The 19,374-nt window shown below is 45.6% G+C and overlaps 1 protein-coding gene across 2 annotated transcripts in view; it reads left to right on the top strand.

The window, feature by feature from the left end:
* The first annotated feature begins 6,623 nt into the window (after nucleotides 1-6,623).
* Nucleotides 6,624-19,374, top strand: part of LOC142660910 (uncharacterized) — a 68,838-nt gene continuing 56,087 nt past the window's right edge. For both annotated transcript variants that reach the window (XM_075837981.1, XM_075837980.1), the window contains exons 1-4: nucleotides 6,624-6,748; nucleotides 12,129-12,188; nucleotides 12,272-12,424; nucleotides 12,743-12,889. In XM_075837981.1, the coding sequence (XP_075694096.1) occupies nucleotides 12,144-12,188; nucleotides 12,272-12,424; nucleotides 12,743-12,889 (345 nt within the window). In that variant the 5' untranslated portion in view covers nucleotides 6,624-6,748; nucleotides 12,129-12,143. The remainder of the gene's footprint in view (nucleotides 6,749-12,128; nucleotides 12,189-12,271; nucleotides 12,425-12,742; nucleotides 12,890-19,374) is intronic.

Raw genomic sequence — 19,374 nt, 5'->3', positions numbered from 1 at the left:
GGTATTGGCTTAATCATACTGAATAAAGTTGCATGTTCTTTTTAACACACAATTAACGCAGTAAAAACTAAACCCGAATTTCTTGTAACCTGTAACCTTAGGCCTCATGCACACGACCGTAGTGTTTTTCTGGTCCGCAAATTCCAGGACCGTGTTCCGTGAAATGTCATCCGCAGTTCATCCGTATGTAATCCGCAAAATGCGGATGAAAAAAAAAAAGCCTAGGTAAAACATGATGACGACAGAACTCATTCCCGGTCGTCGCCTAGCAACACTTCCGCAAATCCGCAAAACTGCGGATGACACACGGAGGTGTATCCGCAATTTCCACGGGCCCATTGACTTCTATTGGCATGTCCGCACCGCATTTGCGGCCCATAATAGGACATGTCCGGAGTTTCTGCGGCACGGATGTGCGGACATGCGGAGACCCGTGAAAACACGGATAGTGTGTATGGGCCCATAGAAATGAATGGGTCCGCAATTCTCCCGTGGATTTGCGGGGGAATTGCGGACGCAAAAACACGGTCGTGTGCATGGGGCCTAATGCTATGAAAATGGACCTTCTGGGTCATGAAAATAATGAATTTCCCCCCAAAAAAACGAAACCCCAAAAACTATGGCTGAATTGCATTTTTTTCAATTCCACCTCACAAAATATATGGTACGTTAAATGGTACAATTAAAAAAAAAACTCATCCGGCAAAAAACAAGCCCTTATACGGTTATGTAGATAAAAAATAAATAATAATAATAATAATAATAATAATAATGGCTCTGGAATTTGATGATGGAAAATCAGAAATGAAAAAAACTAAAATTGGCTGCGTCCTAAAGGGGTTTATTACATAAGGAAAGGTGCCATATCCATAAAGATGCTCAAAGGGTAGTCAGGATTGCTGGAGTCCACACTGGAGTGATGGATACTTCTGACTGGTGGTACGCTACGTGATGTGCAGATGACAGCTCTGACTGGTATAATTCAGCAGCATCATGGAGAGACCTACCAGGGGCACAGACTATGATATAAAGGTAAAAATAATAATAAAATTAGGCATGAAATGTACTAAAGCAAGAGGAGGATATCATTTACTTACATGTGTGTATGATGTGGTCCTTCTATGGTCTCTAGCAGTGGTTCTTCTTTGGTTTATGTTCCTTCTTTGGTCTCCAGCATCTGTAATTCTTTGATCTCCAGCAGTGGTCCTTCTTTGGTCTCCTGCATTGACCCGTCTTTATTCTCTAACAGCAGTCCTTCATTGGTCTCCAGCATCCATCCTCCTTTGGTCTCCTGCATTAGTCCGTTTTTATTCTCTAGCAGCAGTCCTTCATTGGTCTCCAGCATCCATCCTCCTTTGGTCTCCTGCATTAGTCCGTTTTTATTCTCTAGCAGCAGTCCTTCATTGGTCTCCAGCATCCATCCTCCTTTGGTCTCCCGCATTAGTCCGTCTTTATTCTCTAGCAGCAGTCCTTCATTGGTCTCCAGCATCCGTCCTCCTTTGGTCTCCCGCATTAGTCCGTCTTTATTCTCTAGCAGCTGTCCTTCATTGGTCTCCAGCATCCATCCTCCTTTGGTCTCCCGCATTAGTCCGTCTTTATTCTCTAGCAGCAGTCCTTCATTGGTCTCCAGCATCCATCCTCCTTTGGTCTCCCGCATTAGTCCGTTTTTATTCTCTAGCAGCAGTCCTTCATTGGTCTCCAGCATCCGTCCTCCTTTGGTCTCCCGCATTAGTCCGTCTTTATTCTCTAGCAGCAGTCCTTCATTGGTCTCCAGCATCCATCCTCCTTTGGTCTCCCGCATTAGTCCGTTTTTATTCTCCAGCAGCAGTCCTTCATTGGTCTCCAGCATCCGTCCTCCTTTGGTCTCCCGCATTAGTCCGTCTTTATTCTCTAGCAGCAGTCCTTCATTGGTCTCCAGCATCCATCCTCCTTTGGTCTCCCGCATTAGTCCATTTTTATTCTCTAGCAGCAGTCCTTCATTGGTCTCCAGCATCCATCCTCCTTTGGTCTCCCCCATTAGTCCATTTTTATTCTCTAGCAGCAGTCCTTCATTGGTCTCCAGCATCCGTCCTCCTTTGGTCTCCCACATTGCTCCTACTACAGGGTGGGCCATTTATATGGATACACCTAAATAAAATGGGAATGGTTGGTGATATTAACTTCCTGTTTGTGGCACATTAGTATATGGGAGGGGGGAAACTTTTCAAGCTGGGTGTTGACCATGGTGGCCATTTTGAAGTCGGACATTTTGTATCCAACTTTAGTTTTTTCAATGGGAAGAGGGTCATGTGACACATCAAACTTATCGAGAATTTCACAAGAAAAACAATGGTGTGCTTGGTTTTAACGTTATTTTATTCTTTCATGAGTTATTTATGTCATTATGGGTGTCAGGTCCGAGCATTTCTATATGAACAGTTTCCTGGAAAGTGGATTGTTCATCGTGGGCCAGTTGAATGGCCCCCTAGGTCTCCCGATCTGACCCCCTTAGACTTTTATCTTTGGGGTCATCTGAAGGCAATTGTCTATGCTGTGAAGATACGAGATGTGCAGCAACTGAAACTACGGATACTGGAAGCCTGTGCTAGCATTTCTTCTGCGGTGTTGCTATCAGTGTGTGAAGAGTGGGAGAAGAGGGTTGCATTGACAATCCAACACAATGGTCAGCACTTTGAACACATTTTATAAGTGGTCAGAAACTTGTAAATAACTCATGAAAGAATAAAGTAACGTTAAAACCAAGCACACCATTGTTTTTCTTGTGAAATTCTCGATAAGTTTGATGTGTTACATGGCCCTCTTCCCATTGAAAAAACTAAAGTTGGATACAAAATGGCCGACTTCAAAATGGCCACCATGGTCAACACTCAGCTTGAAAAGTTTCCCCCCTCCCATATACTAATGTGCCACAAACAGGAAGTTAATATCACCAACCATTCCCATTTTATTTAGGTGTATCCATATAAATGGCCCACCCTGTATTTCTCTAGCAGCAGTCCTTCATTGGTCTCCCGCATTGGTCCGTCTCACTAGCAGCAGTCCTTTATTGGTCTCCCGCATTGGTCCGTCTCACTAGCAGCAGTCCTTCATTGGTCTCCAGCATCCGTCCTCCTTTGGTCTCCCGCATTGCTCCGCCTATTTCTCTAGCAGCAGTTCTTCATTGGTCTTCAGCATCCATCCTTCTTTGGTCTCCAAGAGTGGTTTGGTCTTAGTATCATGTCACCATCTGCTGCTCACAAGAATCCGTACTTCATGCCCATGTCGGTGTTCAATGTCCCATAAAAAATAACTATTGAATCCAGATATTTGAGGTGTATAATAATCATCAGAGTTTCCAAGAACAAACATTCACACCCTTAATTAGTGATAATGCGCAGTCGGAATCCCTTGGGCTCTATCAGCGTCCATGATATACTCTACTAGCTATATACATGCTCTACTACTATTACATTTCTATTGACCTACAGATAAACTTACAGGGTAGCCAATGAACAAGTATTACAATCAGACATACAATGCCTACTGACCCAATATAGTGCTGCCATTTTTTGAGCGAATGCACAGTGTAGGAGGATTAGATACAGTGGTAATCACACAGTATAACACGAATATACACACACATCAGATACACAAACATAACTTACCTGCTCCTGCCGCCGCCGCTATCGCTGGCTCCGCTCCCTGTCCTTGCTTCTGAACATATGGACGGAAGCCGCGACCGGAAGTCGTCATCTTACTGTCCGGCCGCGGCTTCCGGTCCACATGAAAATGGCGCCAGATGTCGCTCTGCCGAAGACCTTCCTCTTGGACTTTTATGCATGCGCCGTTCCCACACAGACGGCATACACTATAGTGAATGGAATGGCTCCCGTTCGCATTCTCTATGGGGATGTATGTGCCGTATTCCATCTCTGTATGTGTCGTTAATCGACACATACAGAGATTTTAAAAAAAAAATGGCAGCCCCCATAGAGAAGTAAAAGAAAGAAAAAAGGAAAAAGTACAACACAAAAACACAAATAAAAAAAATAAAAATTTAATGACATAATAAAAGCAATAACATATATATATATATATACACAGTCCAAAGATAGAAGAACACAGCACTCCAATATTTCCAAAATCAGGCCATGTGCTCGTCACCAGGGGACGAATCACTTCCCCAATTTGGAATAGAGAAAAACAGAGAACACAGTAACGGCACCAGGACTTCAAGGTAGATGAAAAGCAGGGTGGATTTATTCACCTCAACACAGCAACGTTTCCGTTCAACAGGAACCTTTCTCAAGCCATCATAATAAGTTCCCGCCAATCTTTGCAGTTCTGTCTTTGACCGGTCATTTATTTTCGCCAGCTTTTTTGGAGGTCTCGGATGTTTTACTACTAGCTCTTCTCTTATTTCTCTTTTCCACTTTGGTCTGCAAGAACTTTATCTTTGGTGGTTTTGTTATTTTTTAGATATCCTGCAATTGTACTAAAAATCATTACATACGACACGACCGCCACCATTTTTTAAGGGGAGGATATCTATTTCTCATTCTCAAATGTCGGAGGGTGTGCACCAGTCAGAAGGTTTTTATTGAGTGCAGACGCGCCTACTGACTGCTGTATGTTAGGATCTCTAATAAATGCCCTGACAATACGATTACGAGAAAAAGACTTGTGATGGCACTGCACCATCTAGTGTCAATTTTATAAAAGGTATAGTAAAGTAGAGACTATCATAATATCATAGAAACAATGCTAGGAAATGTTCAAACCGCTATGTGGTATCGTATGAAAAAAACAAGATTGTGGTTTCAAATAACGTTGTAGCTTGACTCAGGTTTCAATACATTTTCTTCTCTGTTGGATCCAAAGGGAAGACTTAATTTTGGCTCCACTCTTGGTTTTGAAAAATAAAAAATAACTAAATAAACTGCCTAAGAGTATGTGCACACGACCTCTTTTCAGACGTAATGGAGGCGTTTTACGCCTCGAATTACGCCTGAAAAGACGGCTCCAATACGTCGGCAAACATCTGCCTATTGCTTGCAATGGGTCTTACGGTGTTCTGTGCAGACGACCTGTCATTTTACGCGTCGCTGTCAAAAGACGGCGCATAAAATTACGCCCGCGTCAAAAGAAGTGCAGGACGCTTCTTGGGACGTAATTGGAGCCGTTTTTCATTGACTCCAATGAACAGCTCCAATTACGTCCGTAAAAGACGCCGCGAAAAAACGCCTGCATTTGTAAAAACTTCTGAAATTCAGGAGCTGTTTTCTCCTGAAAACAGCTCCGTAATTTCAGATGTATTTAGCGTTGTCATGTGCACATACCCTAAATGTTAAAACCATGTAAAAGTGTAGCTGACACTTTAATTAAAGTATGTTGTTCCCTGCCTCGACATTCGGTACTTTTCTTTTGAAGCAGGCGGCGTGATGACACTGTTGCACCGCCTGTGACGTTTTGCTTAGAGGAGACCAGGCCTTTATCGCTGGAAGGACGGCCGCGAGAACGCCAGCAAAAAGGACCAGTGCTGGATTCCCCAGGCAGAGCGCTAGTCGATGCCCTGCCTGGGGACTTCAGCGATAGAAAACTCCCGCCGGCACTGTCCATATATGGACAGTGACATCAGGAGCAGTCCTGGAGACCAAGGGCAGGGTGCTAGCTGATACTCTGCCCGGGGACTCCAGCACTGCTCCTAAAGTCACTGTCCATACATGGACAGTGATATCAGAAATTTACTATCGCTGGGGCCCTCGAGCAGAGCATCAGCATCAGAAAATAAAAAGAAAAGTCGTCATCGAAGCAGTCCTCAAATCTAAGTAGTCCAACAACTGAACCTGTAAAAAAACACATAAAAAAAGCAATGGAATTATTATACTTAGGTTTCCTGTGTCCAGCGCTAGAGCTGCAATGTCAGCGAGCTACGCGGTTTCCGTAAATTCGGGAGTTATCGGGGCGTCAGCATTAATAGTGCCTAGGGAAGCGTCAACTCTAAATACGGCCTGATTGTAACTAGACCAGTTATGAAGCACTGGGGCTGGCACCAATATCTTGGTGCTGTAACTGGCATTGTTATGGTAGTAATATAGGCAGCACTGGTATAGTGGTACTGTAGCTGGCATTGTTACAGGGGAACTGTGGCCTGCCCTGTGATGGGGCTATGTAACTGGCACTGTAATGGTGTTACTGTATCTGCCACCGTTATGGGGGTACTATAGCTGGCACCGTAATGGTGTTACTGTAGCTATCACCATTATGGGGGTACTTTAGCTGACATTGTAAAGAGAGAGGTGTGGCTGGCACAATTATAGGGACACTGTTTCATCCAAAAAAAGATGGATATTGGGAATAAAAGAATTAAAAAAAAAAAATATTAACGGTTTAAAAAATAAAAATAAATGACACAGACCACCGCCTCAAATTCTGTGCACAATTATTTCCTTCCAAAAATAAGATACGTTTCTGGCAACGAGTCACATAGGACGCTCTATGTATAATAGGTAATCAGAGTTCATCACCATAACAACTAAGACAGGCATTTCTCCATCTTGGATTCTGGAAGCCAGCACTTTCCATGGCACCAGCAGAACTGGGCGGGCACCGAAATGTGACGTCACTGCTCAGCTGTGCTAGAGCTCATCCTAATCCAAGATGGCCGCCGGAGCCTAGATGCAGCCAGTAGAGAACGGAGCGTGTGTAATGGGAGAAGAGAGCCGGGGTCACTGTGTCATGGCCTTACCGTGAGGATCCCGGGGCCGAGGTGAGGAGGGCGGGGCGTAAAATTAAGATCGTGAACGGATACTAACTTGTTTTTACAGGTGCTGTAGGCATTATGAGGGGTGGGGGTCAAATGTGTTCTCCCCCCTCCCATTTCCGTCATCACGGCACGTCCGCACCCCCCCCTATAACCTGTCACTCTAACTATGCTGTCAAACTACAAATCCCAGCATTCCCTGCCAGCAAATCAATTCTGAGGGCCGGCTGGGACTTGTAGTTCTTTTACAGACATAACAATTGCCTCAGAAGAGCATACTTTTGAAAGGATCTATTTTTTAAAATGTAGAGCCACTGATCGGGAGTGGTGACCACTGTTTAAAATTAATCTTTTTGTGATGTTATTAGTGGCTGCTCGTTATCTTATAATTGGCCATTTATGAGAAACCGCATGAGGTTTCATTGCATATTGCTGCTGTTCTGCGATGCAGTTTACGGATGTGAATCGGGTCCAGGTGAAGCAGATAAAAACCTTGTGCTGCACCTGCCACTCCGCTGAAAAACACATGGCAGAACCGCTATATGAACGGCACCCTAATTTGTTCTCTCTGGTCATGGGAGATTCTGATAAGGGTGTATTCACACGGTGCGGTTTTGCCACACATCAAAAACCGGCGCTGAAAAACCTCATGCGTTTTACTGCAATTTACGAAACCGCTGTAAAAACGCATGCGCATTTTCTGTACTGGTGTCCGTAACGGTGCACAACCGCACTGTGTGAATGCACCTAATAAGTGTCCTATTTATCTAGCACAGGCTTTTCTATTTTCATCGCCCGCTCTCCCTTTGTTGCTTCTTCTATCCGGCTGGTTGGGCAGCTGCAGAATAAATCCTCATCCCACACGGCTCCATTCAGCTGTCACTGCGGGGGAGACGATGCAGCAAATAATTGCGCTGAATTAGACTTGCATGAGTCTGGTGAACAAGGACGAGGCCATGTGGCTGATTCAGACCTAGATCAAGGATAAGGCTTTAAACCCGACATGTCCGTAATGTTACTGTCCCTTTAAATAATACTAAACTACATTATAATAATTAAAGGAATAGTGAAACATGGCTGCTATCTCCTAAAAATAGCGCTACGCCTGTCTACGGTTTGTGTCTGGTATTGCAGCTCAGCTCTATTGAAGAGAATGGGGTTGAGCTGCAATACCATTTACAACCTGCGGACAGGAGTGGCGCTGTTTTTTGGAAGAAAGTAGCCATGGAGAACCCCTTAATATTATGATGGGGATGGTCAAAGAGTACCTAACCCCCACACACCGACAAAAAAAAGAAACGGCAAGGTAATGTAGGACGGCCGCGCATGTTTGGCAATTGTGGTAAAATACAACTGCAATCTACAGCCTTAAAGGGGCATATGTACCCCCACTTCATACTTTAAAACGTTAAGGAAGCATGAATTTAAATAAGTGGGCAGCCAAAGCCATTGATGTCACTGGATGGTGGCGGTCCTTCAGTACTGGAATCCGTGCTTCTCTCCGCTCCCTGCTCTGACTAACGGGGGATAGATGGTCCTAATCCGGGACCCCCCCTCTATTAACACCCTAGGTTTATTTTCAACCTGCGCTGTATTAGGTCTCTTTTACACGACCGTTGTGACACTTGGGCCGTTTTTGACGGCATCTGAGTGGCACCCGATAGTCTTCACGGACCCATTCACTTTAGCGGGTGAATCGGGTCCGTGAAAAATGGTCCGAGTCTCCGAACCGAGGAAATACAGAACATGTCCTATCTTTCCTCGGATCACTGACGGGACTCGGACGGCGCACACGGTGGCGTGCATGAGGCGTTAGGACATTTTCACACCAGGGGTTTTATAGGATCAGCATTGATGATCCTTTCCCTGCGACCATCTTTTCCTAAAAATCAAGGGGCTGTAACGCTTGATTTTTCCTAAACTGCTCCACTCCAGATCCAGCTCTGTTTTGGGAACTGCAACACTGCCCCATTTTAAATGGGGTTTTGTTGCAATGACCGATCCATTGGTGGGCCGATAGTACAGCTATTTTTGGGAGAAAAAAGGTACAGCTGCCCCTCTGTTTGTAGGCAGGGGTGATGGTCCCAGAGGTTGGGTACTTACTGATCAGGCATTGATGGTATACGGTCTGATATGCCATCAATTCTTAAGGTGGGAAAACTCCCTTAAATAAATTTTCCATTAGGACCCCCCCTCTATTAGCCGGAGCAGTAATACCGCAAGGCAACCCAGGGGAATTCAGATTCCAAGTAATTTCACTAAGGCCTCGTTCAGACCGGCGTGTTCGGTGCGTGATATACGGACCGTATGTCGGCTGCATTTCCCAGACTGAACACCGTTCGGGGAGCCGAGCTCCTAGCATCATAGTTATCTATAAATCTAGGAGTCCCTGCCTAAGGCCCCATGCACACGACCGTAAAAATGGACCCATTCACTTTCATTGAACACTGACACCTTTCCGTAGCAGTACGAAGGGTGTCCGTGCCGTGGAAATGTTCCGGAAATTATGGAACATGTCCGTTCTTTTGCATTTTGCGGGCCGTGCTCCCATACTTTGTATGGGAGCACGGCCCGAAAATGCGGCTGTCAGTCTGCGGCCGCCCGTGCCCGCAATCGCGGGCCGTGATTGCGGGCACGGTCGTGTGCATGGGGCCTTAGTGTGGGAATATTGTCCCGTACTGAAAACATGATTACGGTGTGGGACGGTATTCCCGCGGGGAGGCAGGAACAGCCTAGATTTATAGATCACTATGATGCTATGAGCCCGACTCCCTGAACTGTGTTCGGTCTGGGAAATACGTCCGACGTACGGTCCGAACACGGCCGTCTGAATGAGGCCTAAGAATCCATCAGCATGAAACGGGCTGTTTTATGATGGCCTGTGGTCCGTTCTCCGACTAAGGCCTCATGCACACGGCCGTGGCTGCATTTTCGGGCTGTGCTCCCATAAAAAAATCCGCTCCTATACTTTTAGAATAGGAGCACGGCCCGCAAATGCAGGTGGCCGTCCTTGCTCGTCATCACGGACCATGCACACCGCCTGGCCTAAGGGTAGTCTAAAGGATATCAAGACAACTTCTTCTATAAAACAGCCGCAGAAATGTATGGTGGCGCCCGGGCGCCGCATCTCTCCCTGCTGACTGCACATTTTGGTGGAAGATGCGGATAAAGGTGTCGTGATCGTGTCACTTTAAATAGGAATATGAAAACTGACTGTTCATTGCAGATATTAGCATCCTGGAATGACCAGCGCTGCTTCCTGTAGATAACCCACACAACTGGTAGAGTCACTTTCTTGAAGGGATTTGCTCCATGCATTCCAGTGCTTGAAAAAAAACAAAAAAAACCCCGTCCTCTGATCTTCCCTTGTGATGAAGGTCTCTATTTTTATGGCAGTGAACGCTCTCGGCCCCTTTTGCTTGTCACAGCTTGTATATGACTGGGATACTTTTTATCTGAGGTCAGGGAAAGTCTTTTCTTTGCACCCACGGTCTAAGCGTGTGCGTTTTGTGCGCGCAAAAGCCACTTAACAGCTTTGTGTGTCATCCACCGTATGATGCGCGGCTGCGTGAGTTTCGCGCAGCCGCCATCATTATGACACTCCGTTTGTATGTTTGTAGCACGTGGTGCTTTTCTGTTTTCATTCATACTTTTTACTGCTGTTGCGCAAATCACGCGCGTCCCACAGAAGTGCTTCCGTGTGCTGCGCGTGATTTCCACGCACCCATTGACTTCAATGGGTGCGTGATGCGCGAAAAACGCACAAATATCGGACATGTCGTGAGTTTTACGCAGCGGGCACATACGCTGCGTAAGAATCACGGACTGTCTGAATGGCCCTATTGACTAACATAGGTCCGTGCGAGGCACGTGAAAACCACGCGCGTTGCACGGACCTATTATACGTTCGTCTGAATAAGCCCTAATATTGTATATAATCGGGATCTCTGTGAATAGCGCGGAGCTTTATGTGCTTGCAATAAAGGTCCGCTTACAAGACCCGACATGGGCCGTGTAAACGAGCGCCGATCAATGAGAGAGCTCGTTGATCGGCACTCGTTTGCTCCTTTCACAAGGCGCTATGTATGGGGATGAGAGATCGTTACTACGAATGCTCGTCCCCATACATTTCTATCATGTCGGCAGCACCTCTTTCTGTTTACAGCGGGAGATGTGCTGCGATAACGATAATGTTTCTTGCAGCATAAACGATACGATCAGCCGATGAGCGAGCATTTGCTCAATGATCGGAAATAAGCTTACTGTGAACGCTCTTTTGCCCGATAATTGGCCCGTGTATAAGCCCCTGTTCACACTATGCTTGCCCTATGCAGTTGAGAGAAGTCTTTTATATGTACACTCACAAATAGATGCCAAAAGGACACAATTACCTCCCCTAGAAACTCGTGGGGACATTACAGCCTATATTAAAGCGGGACATGGTGATTACTGTTGGAGGAGGGACACTTTTGTGACTGCTGGTGTAGGAGGGGCACAGCTGTGACTGTTGGGGTAGGAGGGGCACAACTGTGACTGTTGGTGTAGGAGGGGCACAACTGTGACTGTTGGTGTAGGAGGGGCACAACTGTGACTGTTGGTGTAGGAGGGGCACAACTGTGACTGCTGGTGTAGGAGGGGCACAGCTGTGACTGCTGGTGTAGGAGGGGCACAGCTGTGACTGCTGGTGTAGGAGGGGCACAGCTGTGACTGCTGGGGTAGGAGGGGCACAACTGTGACTGCTGGTGTAGGAGGGGCACAACTGTGACTGCTGGTGTAGGAGGGGCACAACTGTGACTGCTGGTGTAGGAGGGGCACAGCTGTGACTACTGGGGTAGAGATGGCTCTGCTGTGATTATTAGTCAGAGGTCGGGCACTGCTATGACTACTGGGGGAAGGAGAAGTAAACTGTTGTGATTTTTGATGAGTGGTGGGACAACTGGGAGGATAGAAGAAACGCTATTGTGATTACTGTGGGCGAGGGCAAAATCTGCTTCACAAACTCTGGTTGCGGTGCGTGCCAAGCATGAAGCAACCCAGTTACGTGAACCCCTGCAAGAGCATCCCCAAGCGATAACTGGCCATATACATTAGATCGATGTTGGCTAAGTGCTCGTTCGGCCCCATAGCTATCACCCCTGACCCCTAAACATCCATTCTTGGCTCCTAAAGTTCTGACACTTCTGATAAGTGGCTTATATCCCGGCAGAAGAATGGATCAGGCATGTTGAAGTCCAACATGCCCGATCCTTGTTTCCCCAACATCTAATCGGGGTACAGTTAGAATACTCTTGTACACATTAGATAGTTGGCAGAACCTAATGTCAGAACAAATGTGCATAGAACAGCTGATCGATGTAACATTACATTTATTCTGCTTCCTTTACAGTGCCCACCTGACACCATGTGGAATTGGTATTCTGGGGACGAATCCCAGTCGTCCGGCGCTGTAAGTCCTTGAATTGTGTTTTATCTTCACCCTTTGTGTTTTGGATAGTTCTTACCAGAGAAATATGTTCTGGATTTATTTAGTCTCCGCAGTCGCCTGCAAACCAGAGTGCTGTCATCATGTCCGTGGCAGACCTGACAGAACAGCTGGCGCAGACTCAGCAGCTGGTGGCACAGCTGAAGGATCTGATCAGAGAGAAGGACAATGACCTCCGCAAGAAAGATCAAGATCTCAAGGTCCGTATGCACAGACTTTAAATATATGGCTTCAATAGGAAATTACGAGCAGAGTGTTTATTTTATAGGGGTACAGTCCATGTTTAGGCTACGGAGGTGGAGAGAAACAAGGTTCTGGCAGGTTAGAATGTATTTACATGAGTCTTGGTTATTACAAAAGTGGCGCGGTTTGGGCACATTGACGAGAAGCGACAAAAAACGACTCTTGTAAATACACCCATAGGTTTTCACCTGTAGGGTCCTTCGCTTCTCCTACAGATAGGTGCATATTTCTGGTCTCGTGAGTTATTCATTGACTCAAATCTCTTGACTTTGCAGGAAGAAAAAGAATCTTCGGAATCCAAGATCTCTAAAGCAAAGCTCCAAAACAAAGCCAAGATCGCCTCCTTAACATCTCAGCTGGAGGATCTGAAGAAGCAGTTACCGTCCTCTGGTGCTCAAATCAAGAAACCTGACCGCAAAAGGGTAAATGTTTGCTCTTAAGTTTTTTTTTTGTAAACAAATTTTATTGGGTTTTATAGCATTACAAAAAAAACAGAAAAACAATGAGAAATCAGATATTCTGTATCAAAATTGATCCCTGAGAAAAGGAAATGTACAATAATAGCAACATATTGCATAAGATACAACAGATAATACCATATTCTGCTACATTCACAGTATCACCGATGTACATTGAGGTACTTGTTTTTACATATAATATTAGACCCAGGTAACTTAAACAATCAAACAAACCCCCCCCCCCCCCCCCCCCACCATAGCTCAGGGGCCCATCAGTTTTCAATTAATCTTTAATAGAAACCAATATACGACATTTGGGCATCAGATCTAATAATCATATATATCGTCATGATCAAGCTTTGTGCATCCCCCCTCCTTGCGCTAGTCCTTCACTGAGGCCCCAAATTACCTAGCGTCCCTGCAACCGCTCTTGTCAAATACCAGGACGTGTAATGAAATGGTGCCATCAATTCCACAATCTCGCTTTGTTGATAATGCTTGCAGATAAAGGTCTTCCATTTCTGAAAAAATTTGGAAGCTTTAGCTTCCGGTGTACGCTCTATATCTAACTTATCCATATGTATACCCTTCTTCATCTGGTACATTAGATCTGTAAGTGGAGGTATAAGGGGTGTAAGCCATTGTGCCAATAAGCATCTTTTAGCGATCAGCAAGAATACATGAAGGGCTTGTGGTGCCCTAGGGAGATCAGGAAAGACATGAAACAGCAGAGACAGTGGATCCAGGGTTAGTGAGATTTCCCAAGTATCCTTTATAAATTGCACTATCTCGGTCCAGTACGGAACAAGTTTGGGGCACTTCCATAATCCATGTAAAAGATCAGTTTTGGGAGTGGCACATCTTGGGCAAGCCTCCAATCTATCTGGCGCATTTGGATGTGGGGGAATATTGAAACCATAGATAGCGCGATGTATAAATTTAAAATGTGTTTCACGCCATTGCTCATTTACTACCGCTTTCCTCACTTTTAACCACCCTTCCAAGATTTGTTGAGACAATTCTGAGACCGGGAACTCTTTACTCCATGCTTTAAACAGCAATGCTGCCGTAGACCTCCCCTGTTGGTCCCGAAGTGTTTTATACAGATGTGATAAGGAGGTTTTAGCTGGAGGAGATTCAATCATAGAATCAATGGGGTTTTCCAACCACACCTGTGTCACACCTCGACTCAAGGAGCGTATAAACGAGTGTAGCTGACAGTAAGCTAAATGATGATGTGAAGGGACATTAAAAGTATCCACCATTTCCTGAAAGCTCCTTACACGGTTTTCAGAAGGGTGTAGAATGTGCCTGAGTGTTGTGATGCCCAAAGCCCGCCAATGTCTAAAATTAGAGTTTTCTCTCCCCTGCGAAAAGCCCGGGTGTCCCCATAGATTCATGTGTGGGGATATACGCTGAGGAAGCCCAAATGAAGACCTAAGTGACTTCCATGCCATTATTGTATCTCTTAATAATATACGGTATCTCACATTGTCAGGAAGTATACCATAAGCAGTATGCAGTAACGATGACAACTGTAGCGGGTACACCACTCCTGCCTCTAGGGAATAATTGGAATAAAAGTTAGATTGCTGCAACCAATCTATCCCATGCCGAGCAAGGCATGCTAAATTGTACCTACGAAGGTCTGGGAAATTGAGGCCTCCCTGGTCTTTGGGTAACATAAGCTTCCTCAGCGCTATCCTTGGTCGTTTTTGGGACCATATAAAGGAAGTAAAGGCTGCATTAAGTTTCAAAATATCTGTGTGTCTAAGAAGAAGGGGTATAGTCTGCATCGGGTACAGCAATCTGGGAAAGCTTATCATCTTAACTAAATGACATTTTCCCATAAAAGATAATGGCAAGCTGCGCCACCTCGTTAATTCATTAACCAATTTAGACAACAGGGGGGGATAGTTGAGAGTATATATAGAATCAGGGGTACGTCCTATATGGATTCCCAGATATTTAATTGAACTTTTGGCTATGGTCACAGGGATGTTTAGAGTGGACCAGTTACTTGAGGTTCGTGTACGGGACAAATCTAAGAGTTCACATTTCTCCACATTCACCTTAAACCCTGAAGAGGCCTCAAAAGCCCTCAGTAGATCAAAGACCCTAGGAAGATCCCTAAGCGGATCTGATAAAAAGACCAATACATCATCTGCAAAATATGACGCCTTAACTACTGCCGAACCTACCGCTATACCATGAATGTCCACATCAGCCTCCAATGCCCTAATAAAAGGTTCAAGGGCAATGTTAAAAAGAAGAGGGGAAAGCGGGCAACCTTGTCTAGTGCCCTTAAATAATGGAATAGGGGATGACAGGAAACCAGGAGTGTATACTCGTGCTGACGGCTCTGTGTAAAGTGCAGACAAGTATTTACGGAAAGGGCCCACTATATGCATGGAATCTAGAGTCCTGCCCAACCATCCCCAGTCCACCATATCAAAAGCTTTTTCGGCATCCACGGTAAGGATTGCCGGAGATGGATGAGCAGAAGTATTAAGATTTACGTCGTCTAGAACACTCAGAATTTTCCGTATGTTTGACACTGCTGAGCGGCCCTTGACGAAGCCCACCTGGCTAGGGGAAATTAATCTAGGGAGAATAAAGGCTAGCCTATCTGCCATTATTTTAGACATCAACTTAAGGTCCAAATTAATTAACGAGATTGGCCGGTATGATGATGCTAAAGCAGGATCCTTATCCTGTTTCGGCAATACCTTTATATATGCGACATTAGAGGCTGGTGGGATCGGCTGCCCAGACAGGTAGCCATTATATAGTTGAAGCAAACATGGAGCCATTTGATCCCTCAGAGCTTTGAAATATTCCCCTGTATACCCATCGGGGCCTGGCGCTTTATTAAGTTTCAGGGAATTGATCGCAGATTTGAGCTCATCCTCCGTAATTGGGGAATCTAACAGGACCTTCTCTTCCTCAGTAAGAACCGGCAAATTTAGGGAATCTAAAGAAAGAGGAGTCACCCCCGGTATACTCTGGCGACTAGCGTATAAAGTGGCATAGAAATCCCTCAAAATGGAATTGATCTGTTTGGGGTGATTCTGTATCTGCCCCAATTGATCCTTTAACCTAGCGATAACAGAGTGTGACCATGGACCTTTTGAGAGCCTAGCCAGAAGACTGCCTGCCTTGTTGCCAAAACGAAACAATTTCGCCTCTAAGGCCGAGCGCTTCAGTTTCTCACCCTTATCTAACCATAGCTCGTAATCGCTTTTGGCTTTTTTCCAGGCTTCTCTATTAACTAGAGAAGGCGAATTCTGGAAAAGAGTGTAAGATGTCCTGAGAGTAGTACTGTAAGTCTCAATTTTTTGTTTAGTTACTTTCTTAAAATTAGCGACATATGCCATGATGTGACCCCGCATAACTACCTTCGCTGTATCCCAGTAAAGCTGGGTGTTATCTGCATGAACTCCATTTGTCAATTCATACTCCTGCCACCATCCTTTAAGTTTGCTTTGGAAGGATTCCTCCGCAGCCAGATTTGACGGAAATCTCCATAAGTAATCCGTACCGTGGGGGAAGCTATCATGTACGTCCAATACTACAGGGGAATGATCCGAGATAAGCATCTGCTCAATTACACACCCTCGCATTCGGTGTAATAAAAGTGGGGATACTAACATATAGTCAATGCGAGACCAGGATTGGTGTGGATGTGAATAGTGGGAATATTCCCTACCGTCCGGGTTTTGAAGTCTCCAGATATCCGTCAAATCAGTGGCCGCAAGGAATTTTTTTAATATCGTTTCAGTTGTGATAGAGGGGGCTCTCCCCCCCTGAGCTGTGTTGGTCCTATCCTCACTCGGGTGCAAAGCAACATTTAAGTCACCTCCAAGAATTTTATGTGGATGTCCATCCGCTCCAATTGTAGTGCTTAAATTATGAAAAAAGGATGAGCTACGCGTGTTTGGGCCATAGACATTGTACAGACTGATTTGTTCTGTGGAGCCAGTAAGTAATACATTTATCCATCGACCTTCCGAATCTCTAGACACCTGTGACACTGTTGAGGAAAACTTTTGGTGTATGAGAACAATAACTCCCGCCTTCGAATCGACAGCCGGGGATCCGAACACCTGACCCACCCACAACCTTTTCATCCTAAAGAAATCTGCCTCTGCCAAATGCGTTTCTTGTAAAAGCGCTATGTCTGCACGCAAACGCTTCAGATGACGCAATACCATCATGCGTTTATGTGGAGACCGTAGCCCCTTGACGTTCCAAGATACAATTCTCATATAAGAGCTATTAAATATACGGTACAGAAATAGATGTCCCTGAGCATGGATTCCCACAACATAAACTGCCTGTTCAACTGTTTAACTAAAAACAATAATACAATTCCCGCACTGGAGGTGTGGATTAATACCTTATCACCCACCCATTGGTGCAATAAGACTTCACTTATTTCCGACACACAGAAATACATTACCAAAAAAGCAACTAGGTTATGTATCATAGTGTAATTACATTCAGTAGCCTTCCATTCCCCCCTTCCTAAGTAAAAGCAACTGGGGTTGCTTAATAAAGAACAACATATAACAGTTAGTATGTCCATACCACATCTTCCATATCGGCAAGACTCAGAAGAAATGAAAAACCGTCATCCAGACCCTTCTCTTTTGATCTGGCAGGTAATATAAAAGCTGACTCAAAACAGGCAATCACCGGTGATCATCAGCTCTGTCCGACCGTATTAGCCATCAAAATCTTGTCAGGTATCAGCTGCAACCAGACGACCCACCCGCTGAGGCTTCGGAGAAGATGGCGGAATTGTAGTAATGTCCCGACTGTCTTCTACACTCTGCTTCCGAGATCCCTGAGCAGAGCGATGGGGTACATCCTTTGAAGTAGAGGGCTTCAAGCCTGCAATGGCCTCTTCCGGAGATTGAAACGAATCAAATGACCCATCCGAATGAAAAACTTTTAAAACCGCAGGGTACAGTAAAGCGAATTTCATCTGGCGTTTGTATAAATCTGAGCAAATTTGAGAGAATGCTCGCCTTTTCTTCGTAACTTCCGCCGAGAAGTCTCCAAAGATGAGGATACGATGGCCTTTGTAATCTAATCCATCTTTTCTGTTCTTGTAGGATTTGAGCACAGACATCTTGTCAGAGTAATCTAGGTACTTTACAATTACTTGTCTCGGGCGATCTCTCATTGTATTCACCTCGCTACGATTATCTGGCTTTGCCGCACGCAGATCAGCTCCAATTCTATGCGCTCTTTCCACCCTGCATGGATGGTGAATGCCCAAAGCTGCCGGCAGATCCAGCTCACATAGACGTCTCAGATCTTTAGCTGGTACCGATTCCGGTAAGCCGACAATGCGCAGATTATTCCGTCGAGAGCGGTTCTCTAGATCTTCTACCCGCTCCCACAACTTCTTGTTCTCCAACCGCGCATCTCGTACCAGTTGTTGTACCTCCTCAAGTCCAGAATCCACATCTTGAATCGCCGTTTCCAGCTTATCAAGACGTTCCTCATGCTGTGTCACCGAGGTATGCAGATGTGATAATGAGGTTTCTATCGTTTTAGACAAAGATTCCTGCAAATCTGGGGTAATTAACTGTGCCACCTGTAACGCCAGTTGCTTGTAATCAATGACACAAGATGTGTCGCCCATGCCCTGTATTTGTGAGGAGCTGAGCTCCGAATGTTCAGGCAATACACTAGGCGGGACAGGCCCGTCCGCCATATTGGGCAGTTGTTCAGCCACGCGGCCTGATTTGCTTTGCGTCTTGGATTTCCCCATTACTGAGACAAATCTGTCCATGCACTCACCGGTCGAACGGGTACTGCGCCCGGAAGATGGCTGGATGATTTGTGCTTCCCCAGAGGACGTAAGTACGGTCTGACAGGGAGATATGTGGAACGGAGGCAGGAGCGCTCTCAGGCGTGCATCTCTACATGCCGGTGCCGGAACCGGAAGTCGCTCTTAAGTTTTTTATCTGCTGCAGCCTACAGTCATCTTTAGGCCCCATGAATCTGCGGGTGAATTGCGGCCCCATTAATTTCAATGGGCCCATGCACACGACTGTGGTTTCCACTGTCCATGCACTGACGGGGGGCTGGACCGCAAAAAGATAGGACACGTCTTATTACGGCCGCATTTTGCGGTCCAGGCTAGTTGAAATGAATGCTCACGGCCCGTGCCCAACACTACGGTCGTGTGCATGAGGCCTTAAAGTGTAACTAAACGTTCAACAAACTTCTGACATGTCATAGTGAGATATCAGAAGTTATGATTGGTGGGGGTCCGAGCACTAAGACCCCCACCAATCGCTAAAACAAAGCGACAGAATTCTCGTGTGAGCGCTGAGCCGCTTCGTTTCTGTTGGGCTTTTCCCAGAAAGCTGATGTAGCGCTGTACAGGCTCATAGACTTTCTATAGGGACCGTACACCGCTGCATCGATTT

The sequence above is a fragment of the Rhinoderma darwinii genome, chromosome 9, assembly GCF_050947455.1.
Source record: "Rhinoderma darwinii isolate aRhiDar2 chromosome 9, aRhiDar2.hap1, whole genome shotgun sequence".
In the NCBI taxonomy this organism is placed as follows: domain Eukaryota; kingdom Metazoa; phylum Chordata; class Amphibia; order Anura; family Rhinodermatidae; genus Rhinoderma; species Rhinoderma darwinii.
Note: the sequence above shows the minus strand (reverse complement) of the source record. Positions and strands in the feature narration are given on the sequence as shown.